This window comes from Oryx dammah, unplaced genomic scaffold (assembly GCF_014754425.2).
Source record: "Oryx dammah isolate SB20612 unplaced genomic scaffold, SCBI_Odam_1.1 HiC_scaffold_21, whole genome shotgun sequence".
NCBI lineage: Eukaryota > Metazoa > Chordata > Mammalia > Artiodactyla > Bovidae > Oryx > Oryx dammah.
The window spans coordinates 13761100-13780053 of NW_024070205.1; the positions used below are offsets into that span (position 1 = coordinate 13761100).

Genomic DNA, 18954 nt, shown 5'->3' on the forward strand with positions numbered 1-18954 from the left:
AAGAAGGCTGAACGCCGAAGAATTGATGCTTTTGAACTGTGGTGTTGGAGAAGACTCTTGAGAGTCCCTTGGACTGCAAGGAGATCCAACTAGTCCATTCTGAAGGAGATCAACCCTAGGATTTCTTCGGAAGGAATGATGCTGAAGCTGAAGCTCCAGTACTTTGGCCACCTCATGCGAAGAGTTGACTCATTGGAAAAGACTCTGATGCTGGGAGGGATTGGGGGCAGGAGGAGAAGGGGACGACCGAGGATGAGATGGCTGGATGGCATCACGGACTCGATGGACGTGAGTCTAAGTGAACTTCGGGAGATGGTGATGGACAGGGAGGCCTGGCATGCTGCGGTTCATGGGGTTGCAAAGAGTCGGACACAACTGAGTCACTTAACTGAACTGATTGTATAATATTCTATTATATATAATGTATATAATAATATTCTATTGTATAGAATAGAATTTAAAATTCAGCAATAGAATATTACTCTACTGAGTATTATTCAGCCACGAAAAGGAGGGAATCCTGCCATTTGTGACAACTTGGAAGGCATTGTGTTAAGTGAAATATGCCAGACAAGAGGCAAATAGTTGTGTGCTGTCACTTACATGTGAATCTTAAAAAGTCAGGAACAGAGAATAGACTGGGGGTGGCCAGGGGCTGAAGGGTGGGGAGGTGGGCAGATACTGTTCAAAACATACAGACTTTTCATCATAAAAATGAGTAACTTTTGAGAATCTAAAATGATGACTCCAGTTAGTCACACCGTACTCTATAGTTGAAATTTGCTGAGTAGATCTTAAATATTCTCACCAAAAATCCCACAAAAAAAAGTGTGAGGTGATGAATATATTAACTTGATTGTGGTAATCATTTTACAGTGTATTCAATATATGTAAATCAAATCATCACACTGTACACTTTACTTTCTTTCACCATGCCACATGGCATGTAGGATCTTAGTTTCCTGACTTGGTATTGAACCTGCACCCCCTGCAGTGAAGCGCAGGATCTTAACCACTGGACCACCAGGCAAGTTCTACACTGTATGCTTTAAATATACATACTTTTATTTGTCAATTATGCCTCACTAAGGCTGCAGGGGGTACCACCGTCTTCAATATCTATTAAATATCTATTCAGCATTTCAGAGAATATATAGAAATAGAGAAATATCTATTCAAGTTTTAGAGAATAGTAGTTTGGTAAACAGCTGTTAGTAAATGGTCTACAGCATCTCTTAATCGTGAATAAAAAATGTAAATTCATTCCATTAAATACTGAGCCTATTCACAAAATAAACTGATTTCCTTAATTTAATGACACTGTTCTCAGGTCAGCCCCTGAAGTGGTTCTGGGGTCTGTCCACTGAGTCACTAGAGTCTTTCATGCTTTTCAAATTACGAAAACCTATCTTCTGATTGTTTATACTGAGGACCTTCATCACAAGAACGCTCATCCTGCCAAGAACACACAGATACTTCACAACAGATTGACAGCAATTGATCCAGAGAACTCTTGAGTTCATTTACATTAGTCTTTATTTTTAACACCTAGTTTTAAAGTGCCATAAAATGACATCTTTGTAAGCTCTTTACAAGAATGGTAGGGAGCTATAAAAAGGGTATTTAACTGAATATGTTGCAAACAGCAACAAAAGCTCCGATACCAAACCACTGCAAATTTGAACTGTATATGTTAGGTAAAATAGACAAAAATACCTGTGCAAAGTTGTGTCAGTCTTCTGGTTGATAACAATTGCTCTATCAGCAGCAGCAAACTAAATTAGACTCTGAAAGCTACCATTAATGTATTTGCTAGAAAGTTAAATGAACAATTATATGGACATTTCTTCAATCAAATGTTTAAGTAATTAAGCAGCTTACTTTGCAAAGTCAGACTCATGCTGCGTTCCACCACCCCAGCTTCATTGGTAGCTACACATGTATAATCACCAGCATCTTCATTCTATGGAAATAAGCAGTGTTTTATAAAAATAGCCTATTGAGCAGTGAAAATCTTTTTTTTTTCACCATGAGCTTGTTTATGCAATTGTGTTTATGAAAAGGTATTTTAATAGAAATAGGAAAACTTACATATATTTAACCATACAAATAGATTTTTAAAAATTCTTAGCTTAATTTTTTTTTTCTATCCAACCTAGGGAACTCTCAGGGAACAATAACTGGTAGAAACCAAAGCAGAAATACCATTTTTTATAATGATTTATCCAAAAGTATCTTAGCAAAGAAAAATGCCAATACGACTCTAGTGACGTGATGGACTGTAGCCCACTAGGCTCCTCCATCCATGGGATTTTCCAGGCAAGAGTACTGGAGTGGGGTGCCATTGCCTTCTCCAATAGATATCTTAAAAAGCATTAAATATTCAGAATAAATGAATAAATATCTAGTTCTTTGTTACAGAGGTTATTAAAAACATTAATGTTAGCCTCTACTTTAGAAGCTTGAAATATAGGAAAGAAAGTGAAAAACTAATTTACTAGTGATGCAAATCACAGAACATAAGTGATAAATTTATACATATATGATATAGAAAAGAAGTACCACATGAATTTAGACTTGATATCTAATTAGAGATTTTGGTAAGGTCTTATGAAGAGAGGAATTCTGGTCTTGTTAATAAAAAGAATAAGTCAATTAGGGGGAACTGAATTGCAGGAAGTGGAAGAGGGTAGGAGAAGAGAGATGGATGTTGGTTTAGATAATTTAGTCAAAGTATCAATGCATGATCCAGATAGAAATTTCTCATAGGAAACTGTAGGTGGAACTTGAAAGAGTTTCGGGGTTGAAGGTATAGGGTTAGGAATCTGAAATTGTGTGGTGGAAAATCAGTATTAATATAAGAAGAAGTACCAAGGACTTCAAAAGTAGTTATGTTTGTGTAGAGGTAAAGCGGGGAAAGCAGCAGTGAAGAAGCAGACTGATTAGTGTAGCCAGAGGTAGAAATCATCTCAAAATTGAAGGAACAGTCAACAGCATCTAATGCTGAAATAAAACCAAGCTGAATAAAAGACCGAAAGTGGTCCATTGAAACAGGTCCACTGGGCAGTATAGTCTAATTATGATTTCAATGAAATCAACAGTGGGTTAACAAATAACTCATCTTTAGTTAAGAATTTTTTAGATAAAATATCTCATTCCCTTGACCCTCAAATTAGAATAACTTAAGTACTAATATTGCCTGAATTACTGAAGTTTTTAGAAAGCCTGATGAAGTTGTTGACTTAGTGATGAAATCTACCTTATATTTAAAATGATGTTTGTAATTCTTCAAATTCCTCCTTCTAAAACAGATTTGAGGAAGTTATCTACTGATGCTGAATAACAGGTCAATGATGGAGAAGAAAGCAGCAAATTTTTTTTATCGCTCGTACTCCTTTGAAGGGCTAAAAATCATCAATTTGAACTATCTTTTCAGTTGTTTAAAAGAACCCATTGATTCAGATTTTATGATTAAAATAGGAATGCAGAGAAACTTTCCCATGGCACCTATAGAGAGGTGTTGATTGTGACATTTAAAGTGTGTACTGACAACTCAGTGTGACTTACCACAGTGCCGTAAATGGCCAAGGAGCCGTTGCCAAGTTGCCGGATTCTGTGGCTAATTTCAATATCCATCCCTCTTCTGCTCCACTGGATGGTTGGGGCGGGATCTCCTTTCACCTCACAATTCAAGATTGCATTACCACCAAGTGGTTCAATCCAGTTAGAAGGGTAATCACCTTTGAAGACTGGTGGTTCTGGAAAATAACAAAAGACGAGTGTATATTAGTCTTTGTGATTCCAACCTATTTAAAAGACAATTTAGTGGAAGAGGGGAAAAGCCACTTTTGAGCCCCATGAATCTTGCACAATCAGCTGCTCACGCTAATCGATGAGAGAATTTTGTCCATTTCAATAATCTAAGTGGATGATTCCATTTGTGCCAAATGATCTCTTCACATACTGCTTACCTACTTTTGAGATGAACATTCATAATTTGTTTTTATCTCGTGAGTTTGCACATCTGTGAAAGAAGACTAAACTAATAAACTGAAGTTACATCATATTACTATACAATAGGGACCCAAAATACAAACCATGCATCATAAATATTGAAAATAGAACACTTTCACCCACCTTTCACATAAACAAATCCAATTGCTTTCACAAAACCAACGCTGTTTTCGGCAGTGCACACGTAAGTGCCTGAATCCTCTTTTGATATCCTTTCAATAACAAGTTCACTGTGTCCATTGACGCTGTCAAAGTGGGCTGAAGGAAACAAAGTAGAGAACACAAATGTCTCTCAGTAACCTCAGAAAATAATCACGACAGCTCAATATTTTGCAGGTTAGATTTATGAGTTGGTCAGGAATTCAACCAAAGAGATCTCATTTTGACACTGGAGGAGAGAGCCCTTTCCAGAGATTTCTTCCTCTGAGCTATTTGCTATGTCTCTAGACACTTGTTTGAAGAATGAAAAAGAGAATGAAAACAAACATCTTCTAAAATGACTTTCGATTACACCTTTCATCTCAAAGAGTTGCCTAAAGCTGGCTCGCACTCTCTGTAGGTTTCAAAAATCTTTCCTTCAGAAATATGACATTTTCCACTTCATTTCCCTCACTGCCACTTTTCCTCCCAAACAATTTACATCAAGAACATGGAAATCTTTTCAGTTATAATTCAACTGACCTGGCAACTCAGAAGGAAAGTCATGAACACCTACGCTAGTTAGGTAATAATGACAAAATTAAATTTGTAATAATTTGAACTTGCCCATAAGTGGTAATGATATAAATTACCAAAAGTAGTTTCAATACTTGGAATAGAGTATAAGATAAATATGTGAATCCTAAAACAATTGATACTAAATAAGATTCCGATTAGACCAACCAATATCTAATTACATTAAGTATGTTTATTTTGCAGATTCTCTCCCATTCAAATTATCTTTTTTTTTTTAATATAATTGCTTTACAATGTTAAGTTTTTTTGTACAACAAAGTGAATCAGGTATATGTAAACATTTATCTTCTCCCTCTTGGACCACCCCTACTCCCCCAACTCCCAATCTCACCCATCTAGGTCATCACAGAGCATGGGGTTGAGCTCCCTGGGCTATATAGCCGGTTCACATTATCTTTTAAAGTTTTCATACTGCTGAACAGTAAGTGGAAAATTAAGCTTTAAAGACTTAAATATCTAAGTTAGTATTCTATCTTCAGAAAACAGTACTGATTAGGTTTTTTAGAGTTTATTGTTCTTTAGTGAAGTATATTCTACTATTACTGTTGAGGTGACCCAGCTGATGAATTCTAGTTACCACAAATCTTTACAACAGAAAACTCAAGCTTATTACTAACTTTCTAGCAAGGCATTTCTTAAGTGCTAATAGTGTAGTACTTCAGAACTCAATTTTAGGAAGCAACAATTTCTTTTTACAAACAGCATCTTCGTGCTGGTGATAAAGGTCTGACAGACAGCAACACACCTTCCCCATGACGCGTGGCTCTACCTGAACGTGTAGTGCACACACAGATTGGAAGGTGTTTACTTAATTGATCTACCCTCTGATAGTAGGTTAGAGAGGTTAATTCATACACTGAAAAATAGAGTTCTCTGTAAAATTAGGTGAATCTTCAGGGCTCTCACAGTTGTCTTAATCAACACGGAAGGAGGTCTCAGGTGGCTCAGTGGTAAAGAATTCTCCTGCCAGTGCAGGAGCTTCAGGAGACACGAGTTCGATCCCTGGGTCAGGACTATCCCTGGAGGGGAAATGGCAACCCACGCCAGTATGCTTGCCTGGGGAATCCAATGGACAGAGAAGCCTGGCAGGCCACAGTCGGTGGGGTCACAAAGATTCAGACATGACTGAGTGAGAACAGCGAAGAGGTCCAGGCGGATACATTTGGGCATCTGTGTATATGACTTCTCGGGGAGGGGAATTCATTTTAGGTTAAAAAACCTACCTATATCCTTCAATATATGGTCCTGTGATCAACGTGTCCTTTCTAAAGAATGAAAAGAACACATATACTGGGCAGAGGCTAAAATCCAGGCAAAAGTACACATTTTACAGAATTTAAAGCAATCAATTCATGCAACTTTTCAATCAATTCCCACAGTTAAAGAAAATGGAGATGGGTTTCGAGTTCTCTATCAGTGTACTTATTCACTTCTTAAGAATTAAATTACCAACCTGGGATGATATTGTTATTGAAGGTCCATGTTAACTTGGGCAATGGAATACCAGTTGCTTTACAGTTTAATCGGAGCTGTTCTCCCTTATTTAATGATACATCTCCAGGGAGTTCAGTAAAAGTAGGAAGAACATGAACAGTCAGGCTGATGGTGTGTGTGTCTTCACCTGCGGCATTGTTAGCAATGCAGGTATAGGTGCCAGAATCCTCCGGCTTAAAGAAAGAAAAGTCATTGTGCATAAAATTACACGATCTTACATCATATTACATATAATTCATAAAACTGCATAGCTTGGTCCCCAGAGGAGCACCCTAAAGATGATTTAAATTTCCACCTTTTAGTCTGAACCATCTGGCTAGTTTTTACAAGGCATAATTGACAATGTTTAAGAAATTAAAAGTCCATACCTTACAGAACTATACCATTTTATAGTAAGAAGATCTTAGAAAACTTTAGATTATACAGTTTTACTAAACATCAACTGCTGTACTACAATGTACAACTAAAGAGCAAATGTACTCCCAAAGGCTATTAGAATCTTGATGGCATAGCTGGTTCTCTGGGTAATGTGGTACCAAGGACCATGAAAATGATCAAAGGAAATGGCAACAGTCAGGGCAATTAGCTGCAATTCCAAGATTTCACTTGCTAAATCCAATAGCCAGCTCTTGGCAATCATTTTACTAGAAGTTTTAGCAGCATTCGACACAATTCTGGCTTCCTTCTTTTTAAAACCATGTCTTCACTTGGCTTCCAGAACACCCCATTCCCCTAGTTTCCTTTCTGCCTCACTGATTTCTTTTCTTCCATCTCCTTTTGCTGGCTTCCCCTCCACATTAATTTGCCAACGTAGGTGTATGAGAGGGCTCAGTCTCTGTTCCTCTTTTCTTCTGTCCACACTCAACTCGGTTTTAATGGCTTTAAAAACCATCTACATGCTGAGATGAGTACCAGTATGTCCAGCCCAGATGTTTCTTCCAAACTCCAATTGTACTGAACTTATTCCAGTGCTCTGCTCGGTTGCCTAGAATGCCTAGAAGACATCTCAAGTGCAGGTCCAAAACCAAACTCCCCTCTTTGCCTTTCTGGTCTATCTGCAGCCTTCACTCCATCTCACAGTTGATGGCTATTTTGTTCTTCCAGCTGTTCATGACTTTGCCCTCAGACACTGGAGTGTTTGTTTATTCTTTTTCACACTATTTTCAGTCTAGCTAGGAAATCCTAGCTTCAAAGTATACACAGAATCCAACCACTTCTCACCCACCCCTTCTCAGCTAATGTTCTGCTTTGAGTCCTATAATCTGCCTACAGACCATTTTCCCAACTGGTCTTTCAGCTTCTTTCCTTGCCTCCCTACCATATATTCTCATTACAATAGTCAATGCAATATGGCAAAAACATAAGGCAGACAACATTGCTCCCCTGCTCAAAACCTGTAATGGATTCTGATTTTACTCAGAGTAAAATGCAGATTGTTACATGGGATTGCAAAGAGTCAGACACGACTGAGCAACTGAACAGCAATGAGGTATTACATGTATCTGGTCTTCACTTTTCTCTGACTTCTTCTCTCTCTTCCTCCTTTCTTTTCACTGGTCTCCTGTTTCTCAAATACATCAGGCATGTTCCTACATTTTTTTTAAATTCTTTGCACCCACCTTCATTTCTTTACCCCCCAAATCTGGGGTAGGGGATCCCAGTTTTCTGCCTCTCTCCCAGGCAGAGAAGACTGGGATGCTCCTCTCCCAGATATCTGCTCAGCTAATTCACTTCCTTCAAATTTTGCTCAAAGCATTTGCTTCCTAGAGGACATTTATTCTGACCATGCTATTTAAAAATATAACTTGTACTCTTCCAAATTCTGATACATTTTACCTGTTCTTGTTTTATTTTTTATACCAGTTTTCTTTTGAATTGTATACATTATTTTTATTTTTTACTATTTTATTATTATTCTTTTGAAATGCATGCATCGTTTATTTTTGTTATTGACTATCTCACTCCTTTAGGAATAAACTCCATGAAGGCAAGGCTCTTTCATTGCTTTGTTCAATGTATTTATTCCCAGTGTCTAAATCTGTGCTGATCATAGAGAAGGTACTCAATACTCAGTAAATATTTGTTAAATTAATGACTGAATGCTTCTGACTGTAGTAAGGTCCACAGCACAGACTTTTCCTTATTTTTAAAAAAGAAGTTTAAGAATAGATTTTCTTTGCATTGAAGCATCAAGTAATTGATTGGCAATGCAGCATAAAAATATAATCACTTACTATAGATACAATCTAACACTGCTAGGGTTTCATAATGATTTTTGAGGGCAAACAGAAATAAATCATATTCCATGTAAAGGTCTCCTCACCCTGACACCACTTAGCTGCTCTTAAATTCCCAGATCTTAACATCTTAAGTTTAAAAATCAAAGATTTTATGGAAGTGAAGCTTTGGAAAATCCAGATTATACATATTATTCACAGATAGATTTATCATTTGTGTCTTTCATCTGTTATTTATAAGGTACCTTATTGTTGCTATTATAAAAAATTTATCTCAGTTGTCCCACTAAAAGTTTAAACTTTTCTCATTTAATTCCTTCAGGTCTGTAAGAGTGATTGAGAGGTCAAATTCAACATTCTTGAATCTGACAGTAGTCCCTACCAGAGACTGTATACCAGTTTAAACAAACAAATTTAACATTATTTTATCACTTTTAAGTTCACATTTTTAACTTTTCATAGGTCTGAAATTGGGTTCAGTTCAGTTCAGTTGCTCAGTCTTGTCCGACTCACATACAACTTAAAAATTGATGGTCTTCTCTAGTTTACTTGACTGGATTTTTTTTTTTTTCCTTTCTTAGTGGTACATAAAATAAAAGTGCATCTTACAATTGATAGAAACCTAGATTTGAATAAATACAATTTCTGCTTGTACATAAGATCAAGTTAGCCTCTCCCTAGGGCTATTTATCTGGTAATCAAGGAGTCTAGCTAACAGCAGAAATTATACTATGGAGTGAATGTGACCAATTTTATCAATTTAATCTGTTTGAATTTAATTCTATGAAGATTTTATAATGAAATTTAGGTACTTCGAAGGGTAATGAAAAGGAATAATGAAAGTATTAGTCACTCAGTCATGTCTGACTCTTTGGGGTCCCATGGATAGTAGCCCACCAGGCTCCTCTGTCCAAGGAATTCTCCAGGCAAGAACACTGGAGTGGGTAGCCATTCCCTTCTCCATGGCATCTTCCTGACCCAGGGATAGAACCTGGGTCTCCTGCATTGCAGGGAGATTCTTTACTGTTTGTGCCACCGGGGAAGTCCAAAGATAGGCACAAAAGCTTTGAAAGTGATTCACATTCTGATCATGTTTAATGGTTGGTACCAAGTGTTGATACACTGAAACCATATGATAATTTTTTTAAAGTGATGTGGTATGCACAGATATAGATTCTTCTTCAAAAGGGCTAATATTGAAAAACAGATGCTTCCCATAGCTACTATTCTGCAGACTGGACAAATACCACCTAAGAATATTCAAAATTCCCAGCTTGCACAGATCCCTAAGACTGAAAGTTATTTAAAAACCTGAAAAGACAAAAAAGCCTGCTTTTTGTATTTGCTTAATAATACATCACACATTCTTACACCTCTACTCTTCAAACAATGTCTCATGCATTGTTACAAGCATGGAATATAATAGAGGCTTAGAATTTTCCTGATAAAGATTTTCACAAAAATAAAATAAGTTTAGAAAAAAGTCATTTATAAGTTCCCATGATGTGCTAAATACTATCCTTGGGGAAGTAAAATGAAATATATATAAAATTAATTTTTTGACCTGCATTTATAAGGGTACTTTTCTTTCATTATTCCCTGGGGCTTCAGTGGTTAGGACTTAGCTCTTTTGCTGCTGTGGAACAGTTTGACCCCTGATTAGGGAACTAAGATCCTGCAAGCTGTGTGGCACAGACAGAAACAAACAAAACAAAAAATACATTTTCAAGCTAAATCACTAAAACGGTGAATTAATGATCTGTCTCAATGTATCTCTTCATATTTATTAAACTTACCACAACACTTTCCAGGATAAGCTCTCCATAGGGTTCGACAGTATATTTTCCTAACAAGTTAGCCAAAAGAACATTGTCTTTTTTCCAGTTAATTGCTGGTGTGGGGATTCCATCAGCCACACACGGAAGAACGGCTTGTGAATTCTCATTGACCGTGTAATGTACTTCTGTACTTTGGATTCTAGGTGGTACTATAAAGAGTTTTTAAAAAGAAAGTCATTCAGGATGTTGAGTTCAGTCATTATTCACACTGAAAATGAACACACAATAGATTCTCTTGACAGTAACTTGGTAGAAATACCAACAAAATATATCAAGTCATTTGTTTGTTACTCTGAAAGCAATCAATATTTTTGACACCAGCAAGAATTCTAAGGCATTTGTACATGTTGGATGTATTTACAATGAGCCTTGGAAAAAACAACATTGAACTGGTGAGAAATATTCAAATTTTATTTGACTTACTGACTTTCCCTTGAGTCTCTTTTGCTTATTGCAGTGAAATAAAACAAGAGCAACTAAAGCCAAAACCACTTCTACAGTTGTATAATTGCTGGATTTGTATCACAGAGATACTGTGAGGACAAACTAATAAAACTCACTAGTTTAAAGCACTATAAAATACCTCATATTAAAGCTAAAGAAAAAAATTTATTGCATGTACTTCACATGTTACAACAAATGTAAGTAAAACTGGTGAAAACATTTAATTTAGTTTTTATACTATCACAGAGGAAATGTTTTATAGTGATTTCATAATTCCATGCAAATACTGCTTATGCTTCAAATTTTTTGAAATGGAATTTAGGCAACATGGAAAGATCAACTGAATATTTCAGGGTACAAAGAAATACCTTAGAGGATTCAGAACTAAGATATTTACTTCTAACAGAAAAGTTTAAATATGTTAAGAATTCTTGACTAAAAAAGGAAAAATATACTCTCCTCCCCAAACAGTAAATTTCAGAATTATTCAAATACATCAGTGAGAAATGGATCAACTTCTTCACAAATTTTTTAAAGTTACAGAACAAAATAGATTTCAGCAAAAAAAAAAAAAGATTATATGGATATGCAAACATTATATGAATAATTATATGCATAAACAGGCTTCCCTGGTAGCTCAGCTGGTAAGAATCTGCCTGCAATGTAAGAGACCCTGGTTCAATTTCTGGGTCAGGAAGCTCCCCTAGAGAAGGGATAGGCTACCGACTCCAGAATTTCTGGGCTTCCCTGGTGGCTCAGATGGTAAAGAATTCACCTGCAACGCAGGAGTCCTGGGTTCAGTCCCTGGGTTGGGAAGATCCCCTGGAGGAGGGCATGGCAACCCACTCCAGTATTCTTCCTGGAGAATCCCATGAACAGAGGAGCCTGGCAGGCTGCAGTCCATGGGGTTGCACGGAGTCGGACACGACTGAAGCCACTTTAACATGCACATATGTGCACACACATACATAAATGATAGATAACATTAAAAAGCCTAAAACCTATTTTGTTGAATGGTATATCATAAATATCCAGTTCACTTTCATTAATTTATGTTATATTTTCATTATCTCCTTTACCCTGGTTTCCCTGGAGTTGGTATTTCAACTTTGCTAACAGTTAGTTAGCTAACCAAAGGTAGTTCAACTTTGCTAAAGTTGTAACACTAGTGCATTTACTTATTCTTTGTTAAAATGAAAATTTTAAGGCTGTGGCCACTATACTTGATTTTAGTTTTGGGTACATACAATACATTTTGATGTGGTGTCCTTATTTTTATGATTTTCTAAATTTGGAAATAAAATCATATTCTTTGACCTACTTGCTAATCAGAATGATAATTTTTAATTTGCTTGGGGTTTGGGTTTTGGCATTAAAAATTCATTACACATTTCAAGCTTTATTGCATTATGGGTGGGAATTGTGGCCTATACTTTTAAGTTATTATTAATGATTTCTTTGTTGTTTGCATGCAGGCACACTCAGTTGTATCTGACTCTCTGGCTCCAGGCTCCTCTGTCTATGGAATTTTCCAGGCAAGAATAATGGAGTGGGTTGCCGTTTCCTCCTCCAGGGGATCTTCCTGACCCAGGGATTGAACCCGTGTCTCCTGTGGCTCTGAATTGCATGCAGACTCTTCACCACTTAGCTACCTGGGAAGTCCCTCTTTGTTGTTTAGTATACACTTACTTTTGGTAAATTTTCTATAACCATGTGAAAAAAGGAATATTATTTATTTGAAACCAAAAGACTAATGTGTATTAATTAGTTCAATTAGCTGAAAGCAAGAATAAAGTTTTAGAAAATTCAAATACACCTGAAAGACAAAAAACCCACTTTCACAAATTTTTTAAAAAAGAAAAAACAGAAACTCATTATTAAAATGAGAGATACTTCTGAAAATAGTAGTTGAAAACAGTTTATTTATTGTTTCTTACCACTGATATTAACGGTTATTCTATCTTTAGTCTTCAAATATATATTAATAACTAAAATATTTCAGTGCTGATTTTTAGATATTTTATTAGTTGTCTGAACACAAAGGAAAAACAGGTATTTTTTTTTCTATTACAAAAATATACCTGTAAATGTTTTGCTACTTTAAAATAATGAATCAGATAGATCTCCAATGCTCACTAGGTTCACATTACAGTTATAAGGTAGGTCACATGCTGGTTAGTTTTGTGGCAAGAGGACTTGTGATTTGAAAAGTAAAGCAGAAGAGCAACAAAACAAATGAACTCCTCACAAGTCAACTTATAGATCCCAATAGTCACCATATGAGGGTACTGGCAACAGATTAATTATCCTGGCTCTATGAATAAAATCACTGTCACAAGGTGTGTGCACAAATAAAACAAAGCCTACCAAAAACATATTTGAAGGACACGCATACCTACACACCACATGCACACACCACACTCCGCTCTGGTTTGCTGTTTTTCATTGTTTTTATTTCCATCATATTTTTCCCTGGTGGTCTCTTCTCTCTGCCATGGTAAAGGAGTAACCTGAAATAACTTATGCTAAACAACCTACCATGAACGGTGAGCTTGGTGCTTGTGCTGCTTGATCCTGCCACATTAGCTGCCATGCACGTGTACTGACCAGCATCACCAGGCTGAGCAAATGCCATCTGCAGAGCACCGGAGCTGAGGATGCGCTGGCGGACTGACTCCATAATTACATGCCCATCTTTATGCCACGTGATGTCAGGTGGTGGGAGGCCATCTGCCTCACAGGGTAGCATGATGGGCTTATCCACAACAGTGATGTATTCCTTAGGATGAGGGCTAATGACTGGAGGAACTAAAAGTTACAAAGTTTAAACATCATCTTAAAAGCGTGAATGTCCTCTTTATGCAGTGTGGTCTTATTCTAGCAAAATGATGTCACGTGGTTATGAAAGAAAGCCCTGATTTTACCATATCATCAAAGGGTGGCTACAGTTTGTTTTTGCTGGAAAAGAAGATTCATTGAATCCACTGCAGAAAATCATTCTCTACATAGTTAACAAATATAAAGGACAATCAATCTTGAGATTTAAACATGTACTCATGAGGGATTGCATGTCCAGAAACTAAGACTGTGTTGATAGAGGTATTTTCTTTAACACACATGTATTATGTGATTCATTCATCAGTTGCTTAAACTTTAAAAGTAGATCTCTTCAAGGTCTGGAAATTATTCACCTGCTCAGACCCCTTTATTCATGCTTTTCCTGCAGTGCTTATGATCTCATATACTGGGACTATATTTAACAATGTATTATTTTAATGAATAAAGAAGTGGGATATTGAAAAGAATTACAATTAATCTTTGAACAGCACAGGGCGTAGGGATGATGACTCTCTGCACTACAGAAAATCCAAATTTAACTGATAATTAGCCTTCAGTATCCTTGACCCTCTGCATCTGGGGTTTTATGTCTTCAGATTCAACCAACTTCGGCTCGTGCAGTAATGAAATATTTACTACTGAATAAGTGGACCTGCATGGTTTGAATCATATTGGTTAAGGATTGACTTTGTACAGACAGAACTCTTCCTACTTTTTCAGTAAAGAGTGGACAGGCTTATGATAACAGTTTCTTTTCCTGGTGTTTACAATAGTGATTACCACTCAGGCTATTTTACTTAGCTTTAAAGACACATCACATAATTAGGAGAGAACAATCAAACACAAGTGAGGAACAACCAACCACAAGCACAGGAGAAAGGAAGGTAAGGATGTTACCCCCTCCCTATGTCAGTCAATCCAAGTCCAGAGACACTGACAAGGTGCAGAAAAAACGATGGTAAATTTGCCTCTTTTTAAACATGTGCAGGCCAAAAGAATAAAATCGTCTGAAATGTCTACCATCCATTCAAAATATTCCTTGTTACCACGTGCTATAAGAAACAAGGGGCCTTTGAGAATTCTACTGATCCAAGTTATGCCCTGTGGATAGCAAGTCTTGGAGACCTGGCAATATCTGCTGTGTCTCTAGAGGAGGCTGGGCAGAAACGGCCAACCAAGGGAGACCAAATTTTAGGGTACACTAACAGTAATGAGTGGGCTTCCCAATGGCTCCATGGCAAAGAATCTGCCTGCAATGCAGAAGACAAAAGAGATGTGTTTGATCCCTGGGTTGGGAAGATCCCCTGGAGGAGAAAACGGCAACCCACTCCAGTTTTCTTGCCTAGAAAATTTCATGGACAGAGGAGCCTGGTGGGCTACAGTCCGTGGGGTTGCAGAGTCAGACATGACTGAGTGCATATGCACACCCACCCACCCACCCACCCACCCACACACACACACACAGATAATGGTAATGAGTAAATCAACAAGTTGTGAAAAATATGAATAACTTAAAATTATGTATATCAACCAAAGTTATCCGGTTGATTTTCTGCTTGCTATTACATACTGTTATCTGTTAAGAGATTTTTTTTTGGTTGTTGTTCCCATTGCATGGCATGTGGGATCTTAGTTCCCCAATCAGGGATCAAACCCATGCCTCCTGCATTGGAAGCATGGAATCTTAACCACTGGACCCCCAGGGAAGTCCCTACATGCTGTATCTGAAAAGAGAGAGTCTATTCAGAGGTTTTCATGCCTCTAGAGTATGCAATTATCTCTGATTGTTTTTGGAATACTGAAATCCTATTAGTTGTTTTAATGTGTTTCTTTGTCCCATAATTGCTCATGTAATTTTAATCAATTAGTGAAAGAAAAAAATCCTAATTCTTTTATATGATCCCAATGGATGAAGCACAAGCTGGAATCAAGATTGTGGGGGGAAATATCAATAACCTCAAATATGCAGATGACACTGAAGAGGAATTAAAGAACCTCTTGAAGAAGGTGAAAGAAGAGAGTGAAAAAGCGGCCTTAAAACTCAACATTTAAAAAACAAAGATCATGGCATCTGGTCCCATCACTTCATAGCAAATAGGTGGGGAAACAGTGAAAACAGTGACAGACTTTATTTTCTTGGGCTCCAAAATCACTGCAGAAGGTGTCTGTAGCCATGAAATTAAATCATGCTTGCTCCTTGGAAGAAAAGCTATGACAAACCTAGATAGCATATTAAAAAGCAGAGACATTACTTTGCCTACAAAGGCCCTGCCTAGAAAGGCCCGTCTAGTCAAAGCTATGGTTTTTCCAGTAGTCATGTATGGATATGAGAGTTGGACCATAAGAAAGCTGAGCACTGAAGAACTGATGCTTTTGAACTGTGGTGTTGGAGAAGACTCTTGAGAGTCCCTTGGATACCAAGGAGATCCAACCAGTCAATCCTAAAGGAAATTCACTGGGAGGACTGAAGCTGAAGCTCCAACACTTTGGCCACCTGATGGGAAGAGCTGACTCACTGGAAAGGACCCTAATACTGGGAAAGATTGAAGGCAGGAGGAGAAGGGGACAGCAGAGGATGAGATGGTTGAATAGCATCACCGACTCAAAGGACATGAATTTGAACAAACTCTGGGAGATTGTGAATAACAAGAGACCCTAGCATGCTGCAGTCCATTGGGTCACAAAGAGTTGGACACAGCTGAGCAACTGAACAACAATGTTGCCAAAACCAATGACTATTTCTTGGTCATCATCTTAATTGACTCTCCCTTGAGTTAAAAAACAAAAAAATCTGTCTATTCCTTCTTGAAACACTGTCCTCTCCTTGACTCCATCTAGTTTTCCTCTGTTATCTTTTCCCTCTCCTTTGTTATTCTTTTTAGCATTCTGTTTTTTCGACCTCTTAACAATGCAGTCGGGCTCTTTTCTATCCAAATACTCATCCAGTCTTGCAGACTGAAAAACCCTAATTACTTCCAAATTTGTATCTTAGGCTGTACTTCTCCTTTGAGTCCTGAATTCATAAAAAATCAATGCTTTTTGACATCTCTGCTAGGATTTCTAACAGTTTCCCACATCTAACATGATCAGCCAACAAAGGTCCATCTAGTCAAGGCTATGGTTTTTCCAGTGGTCATGTATGGATGTGAGAGTTGGACTGTGAAGAAAGCTGAGCGCCGAAGAATTGATGCTTTTGAACTGTGGTGTTGGAGAAGACTCTTGAGAGTCCCTTGGACTGCGAGGAGATCCAACCAGTCCATTCTGAAGGAGATCAGCCCTGGGTGTTCATTGGAAGGACTGATGCTGAAGCTGAAACTCCAGTACTTTGGCTACCTCATGCGAAGAGTTGATTCATTGGAAAAGACACTGATGCTGGGAGGGATTGTGGGCAGGAGGAGAAGGGGATGACAGAGGATGAGATGGCTGGATGGCATCACCGACTCGATGGATGTGAGTTTGAGTGAACTCCAGGAGTTGGTGATGGACAGGGAGGCCTGGTGTGCTGCGATTCATGGTGTCACAGAGTCAGACACGACTGACTGAACTGAACTGAACATGATCAGAAATCATGTTTTCCTTCCTCCAAAACTAGTTCCTCTCCTTGAACTCCACCCCCAACCCCCGCCCCCCATAGCAATACCTCCACTCAAGCCCAAAGCCCAGGAAACATCCCAATCTGATTAATCAGCAATCCTGGCTATTATATCTCCAAAAAAATTCTTGAATCCACCACTTTGTTTTTCGTTTACCCCTGTGACTCTCATAAATACTGCCACCCCCAGCCAGACCATATCGCATGATGCCTAGAGCCGTGGTCCTCAACATTTTTGGCACCAGGAACTAGTTTCATGGAAGACAATTTTTCCATGGACTGAGGGGTGGGGGGGGACTGGTTTTGGGATGATTCAATACATTACATTTATTGTGCACTATATTTCTATTATTATTACATCAGTTTCACCTCCAAACATCAGGTCTTAGATCCTGTTGGTTGGGGACACCTGGCCTAAGCACTTTACTAGTTCTTCCAGATCTAGTCTTGAGCTTTCTCTAAATCATTACCTACATACCAGCAAAAGACAGCTTCTTAAAACCAAACAAAAGTCTGTGTTAAATCATGGAAAGCCTTCAATATTGCACAGAAGAGAAAATCTTTCCCCTCCTCTGGTCTTTCCGGTGTTCCATGCACTGGCCCCACCTTATTTGCCACGATTCTTTTTTTACCGTTTCCTGCTTCAGGACCATTACACGCACTGCCTTCTCTTCTGTGGGCACTCTGCTACCTTTACATGGCTCATCCTCACTCGTCATTCAGATCTCAGCTCTAATGGTGCCTCCAGAGAAGACTGGTTTTGTTTTTTCCTTCCTTACGCCATAAAAATATTATGTCTGTAATGTTCAATATGGTGTTGGAGAAGACTCTCTTGAGAGTCCCTTGGACTGCAAGGAGATCCAACCAGTCCATTCTAAAGGAGATCAGCCCTGGGTGTTCTTTGGAAGGACTGATGCTAAAGCTTAAACTCCAGTACTTTGGCCACCTCATGCGAAGAGTTGACTCATTGGGGAAGACTCTGATGCTGGGAGGGATTGGGGGCAGGAGGAGAAGGGGACGACAGAGGATGAGATAGCTGGATGGCATCACCGACTCGATGGACATGAGTCTGAGTGAACTCCGGGAGTTGGTGATGGATAGGAAGGCCTGGTGTGCTGCGATTCATGGGGTCACAGAGTCGGACACGACTGAGTGACTGAACTGAACTGAATGTTCAATGTATTTCTACTTAACATAATAAATGTTTATTAGAATTGTTGAAAAATACAAGGAAATCAGATTTATAACCTGCAGATAAGTAAGTGAGCTTAACTACAGTTATTCATTCACCCTAGGAAAATCACACTACAAGGAAATTCAAACCAGCCAATGTGAACTGAGTAGTTCAGAACCCATTTCTAGGTAATGTTTTTATCCACAAAAGCAATGCATGCAAGATATGAACATTACATCAAGAAAATGTAAGGTAACTATGAAAAAAAAACCCACTCTCTTCTTATATATTTTTTCTCATCAAGTTGGTTTACTTGCAATATGACTTACTTTTTGGTTTCAGAACTTCTGTCATTTTGTAAAATTAAAAACAATTATGATTTTTAAGTGGATATTACAATCCAGTGTTTTGTAATGTATACAGAGTAGCATTATGGAGAAAATGGTTTTAAAAATCACCTTCAATATGTGCTACAATAGAAGTACCAAATGGAGGTCCACAGAGATTTAAAATATGAGATGTCTCAGTTTTCTTATACAAATAATGCCCCCAAACCACCCAAGCACTAAATTTTTTTCTTCAAAAAAG

At 37.9% G+C, this 18954-nt stretch overlaps 1 protein-coding gene across 1 annotated transcript in view; it reads right to left on the reverse strand.

Moving 5' to 3' along the window:
• The window catches only part of HMCN1 (hemicentin 1), a 551984-nt gene that overhangs the window by 72634 nt on the left and 460396 nt on the right, over positions 1-18954 (reverse strand). The window contains exons 81-86 of the mRNA XM_040263800.1: positions 13301-13570; positions 10277-10467; positions 6203-6416; positions 4138-4272; positions 3568-3758; positions 1882-1963 (exon numbers count right to left, since the gene is read on the reverse strand). Of these exons, the coding sequence (XP_040119734.1) occupies positions 1882-1963; positions 3568-3758; positions 4138-4272; positions 6203-6416; positions 10277-10467; positions 13301-13570 (1083 nt within the window). The remainder of the gene's footprint in view (positions 1-1881; positions 1964-3567; positions 3759-4137; positions 4273-6202; positions 6417-10276; positions 10468-13300; positions 13571-18954) is intronic.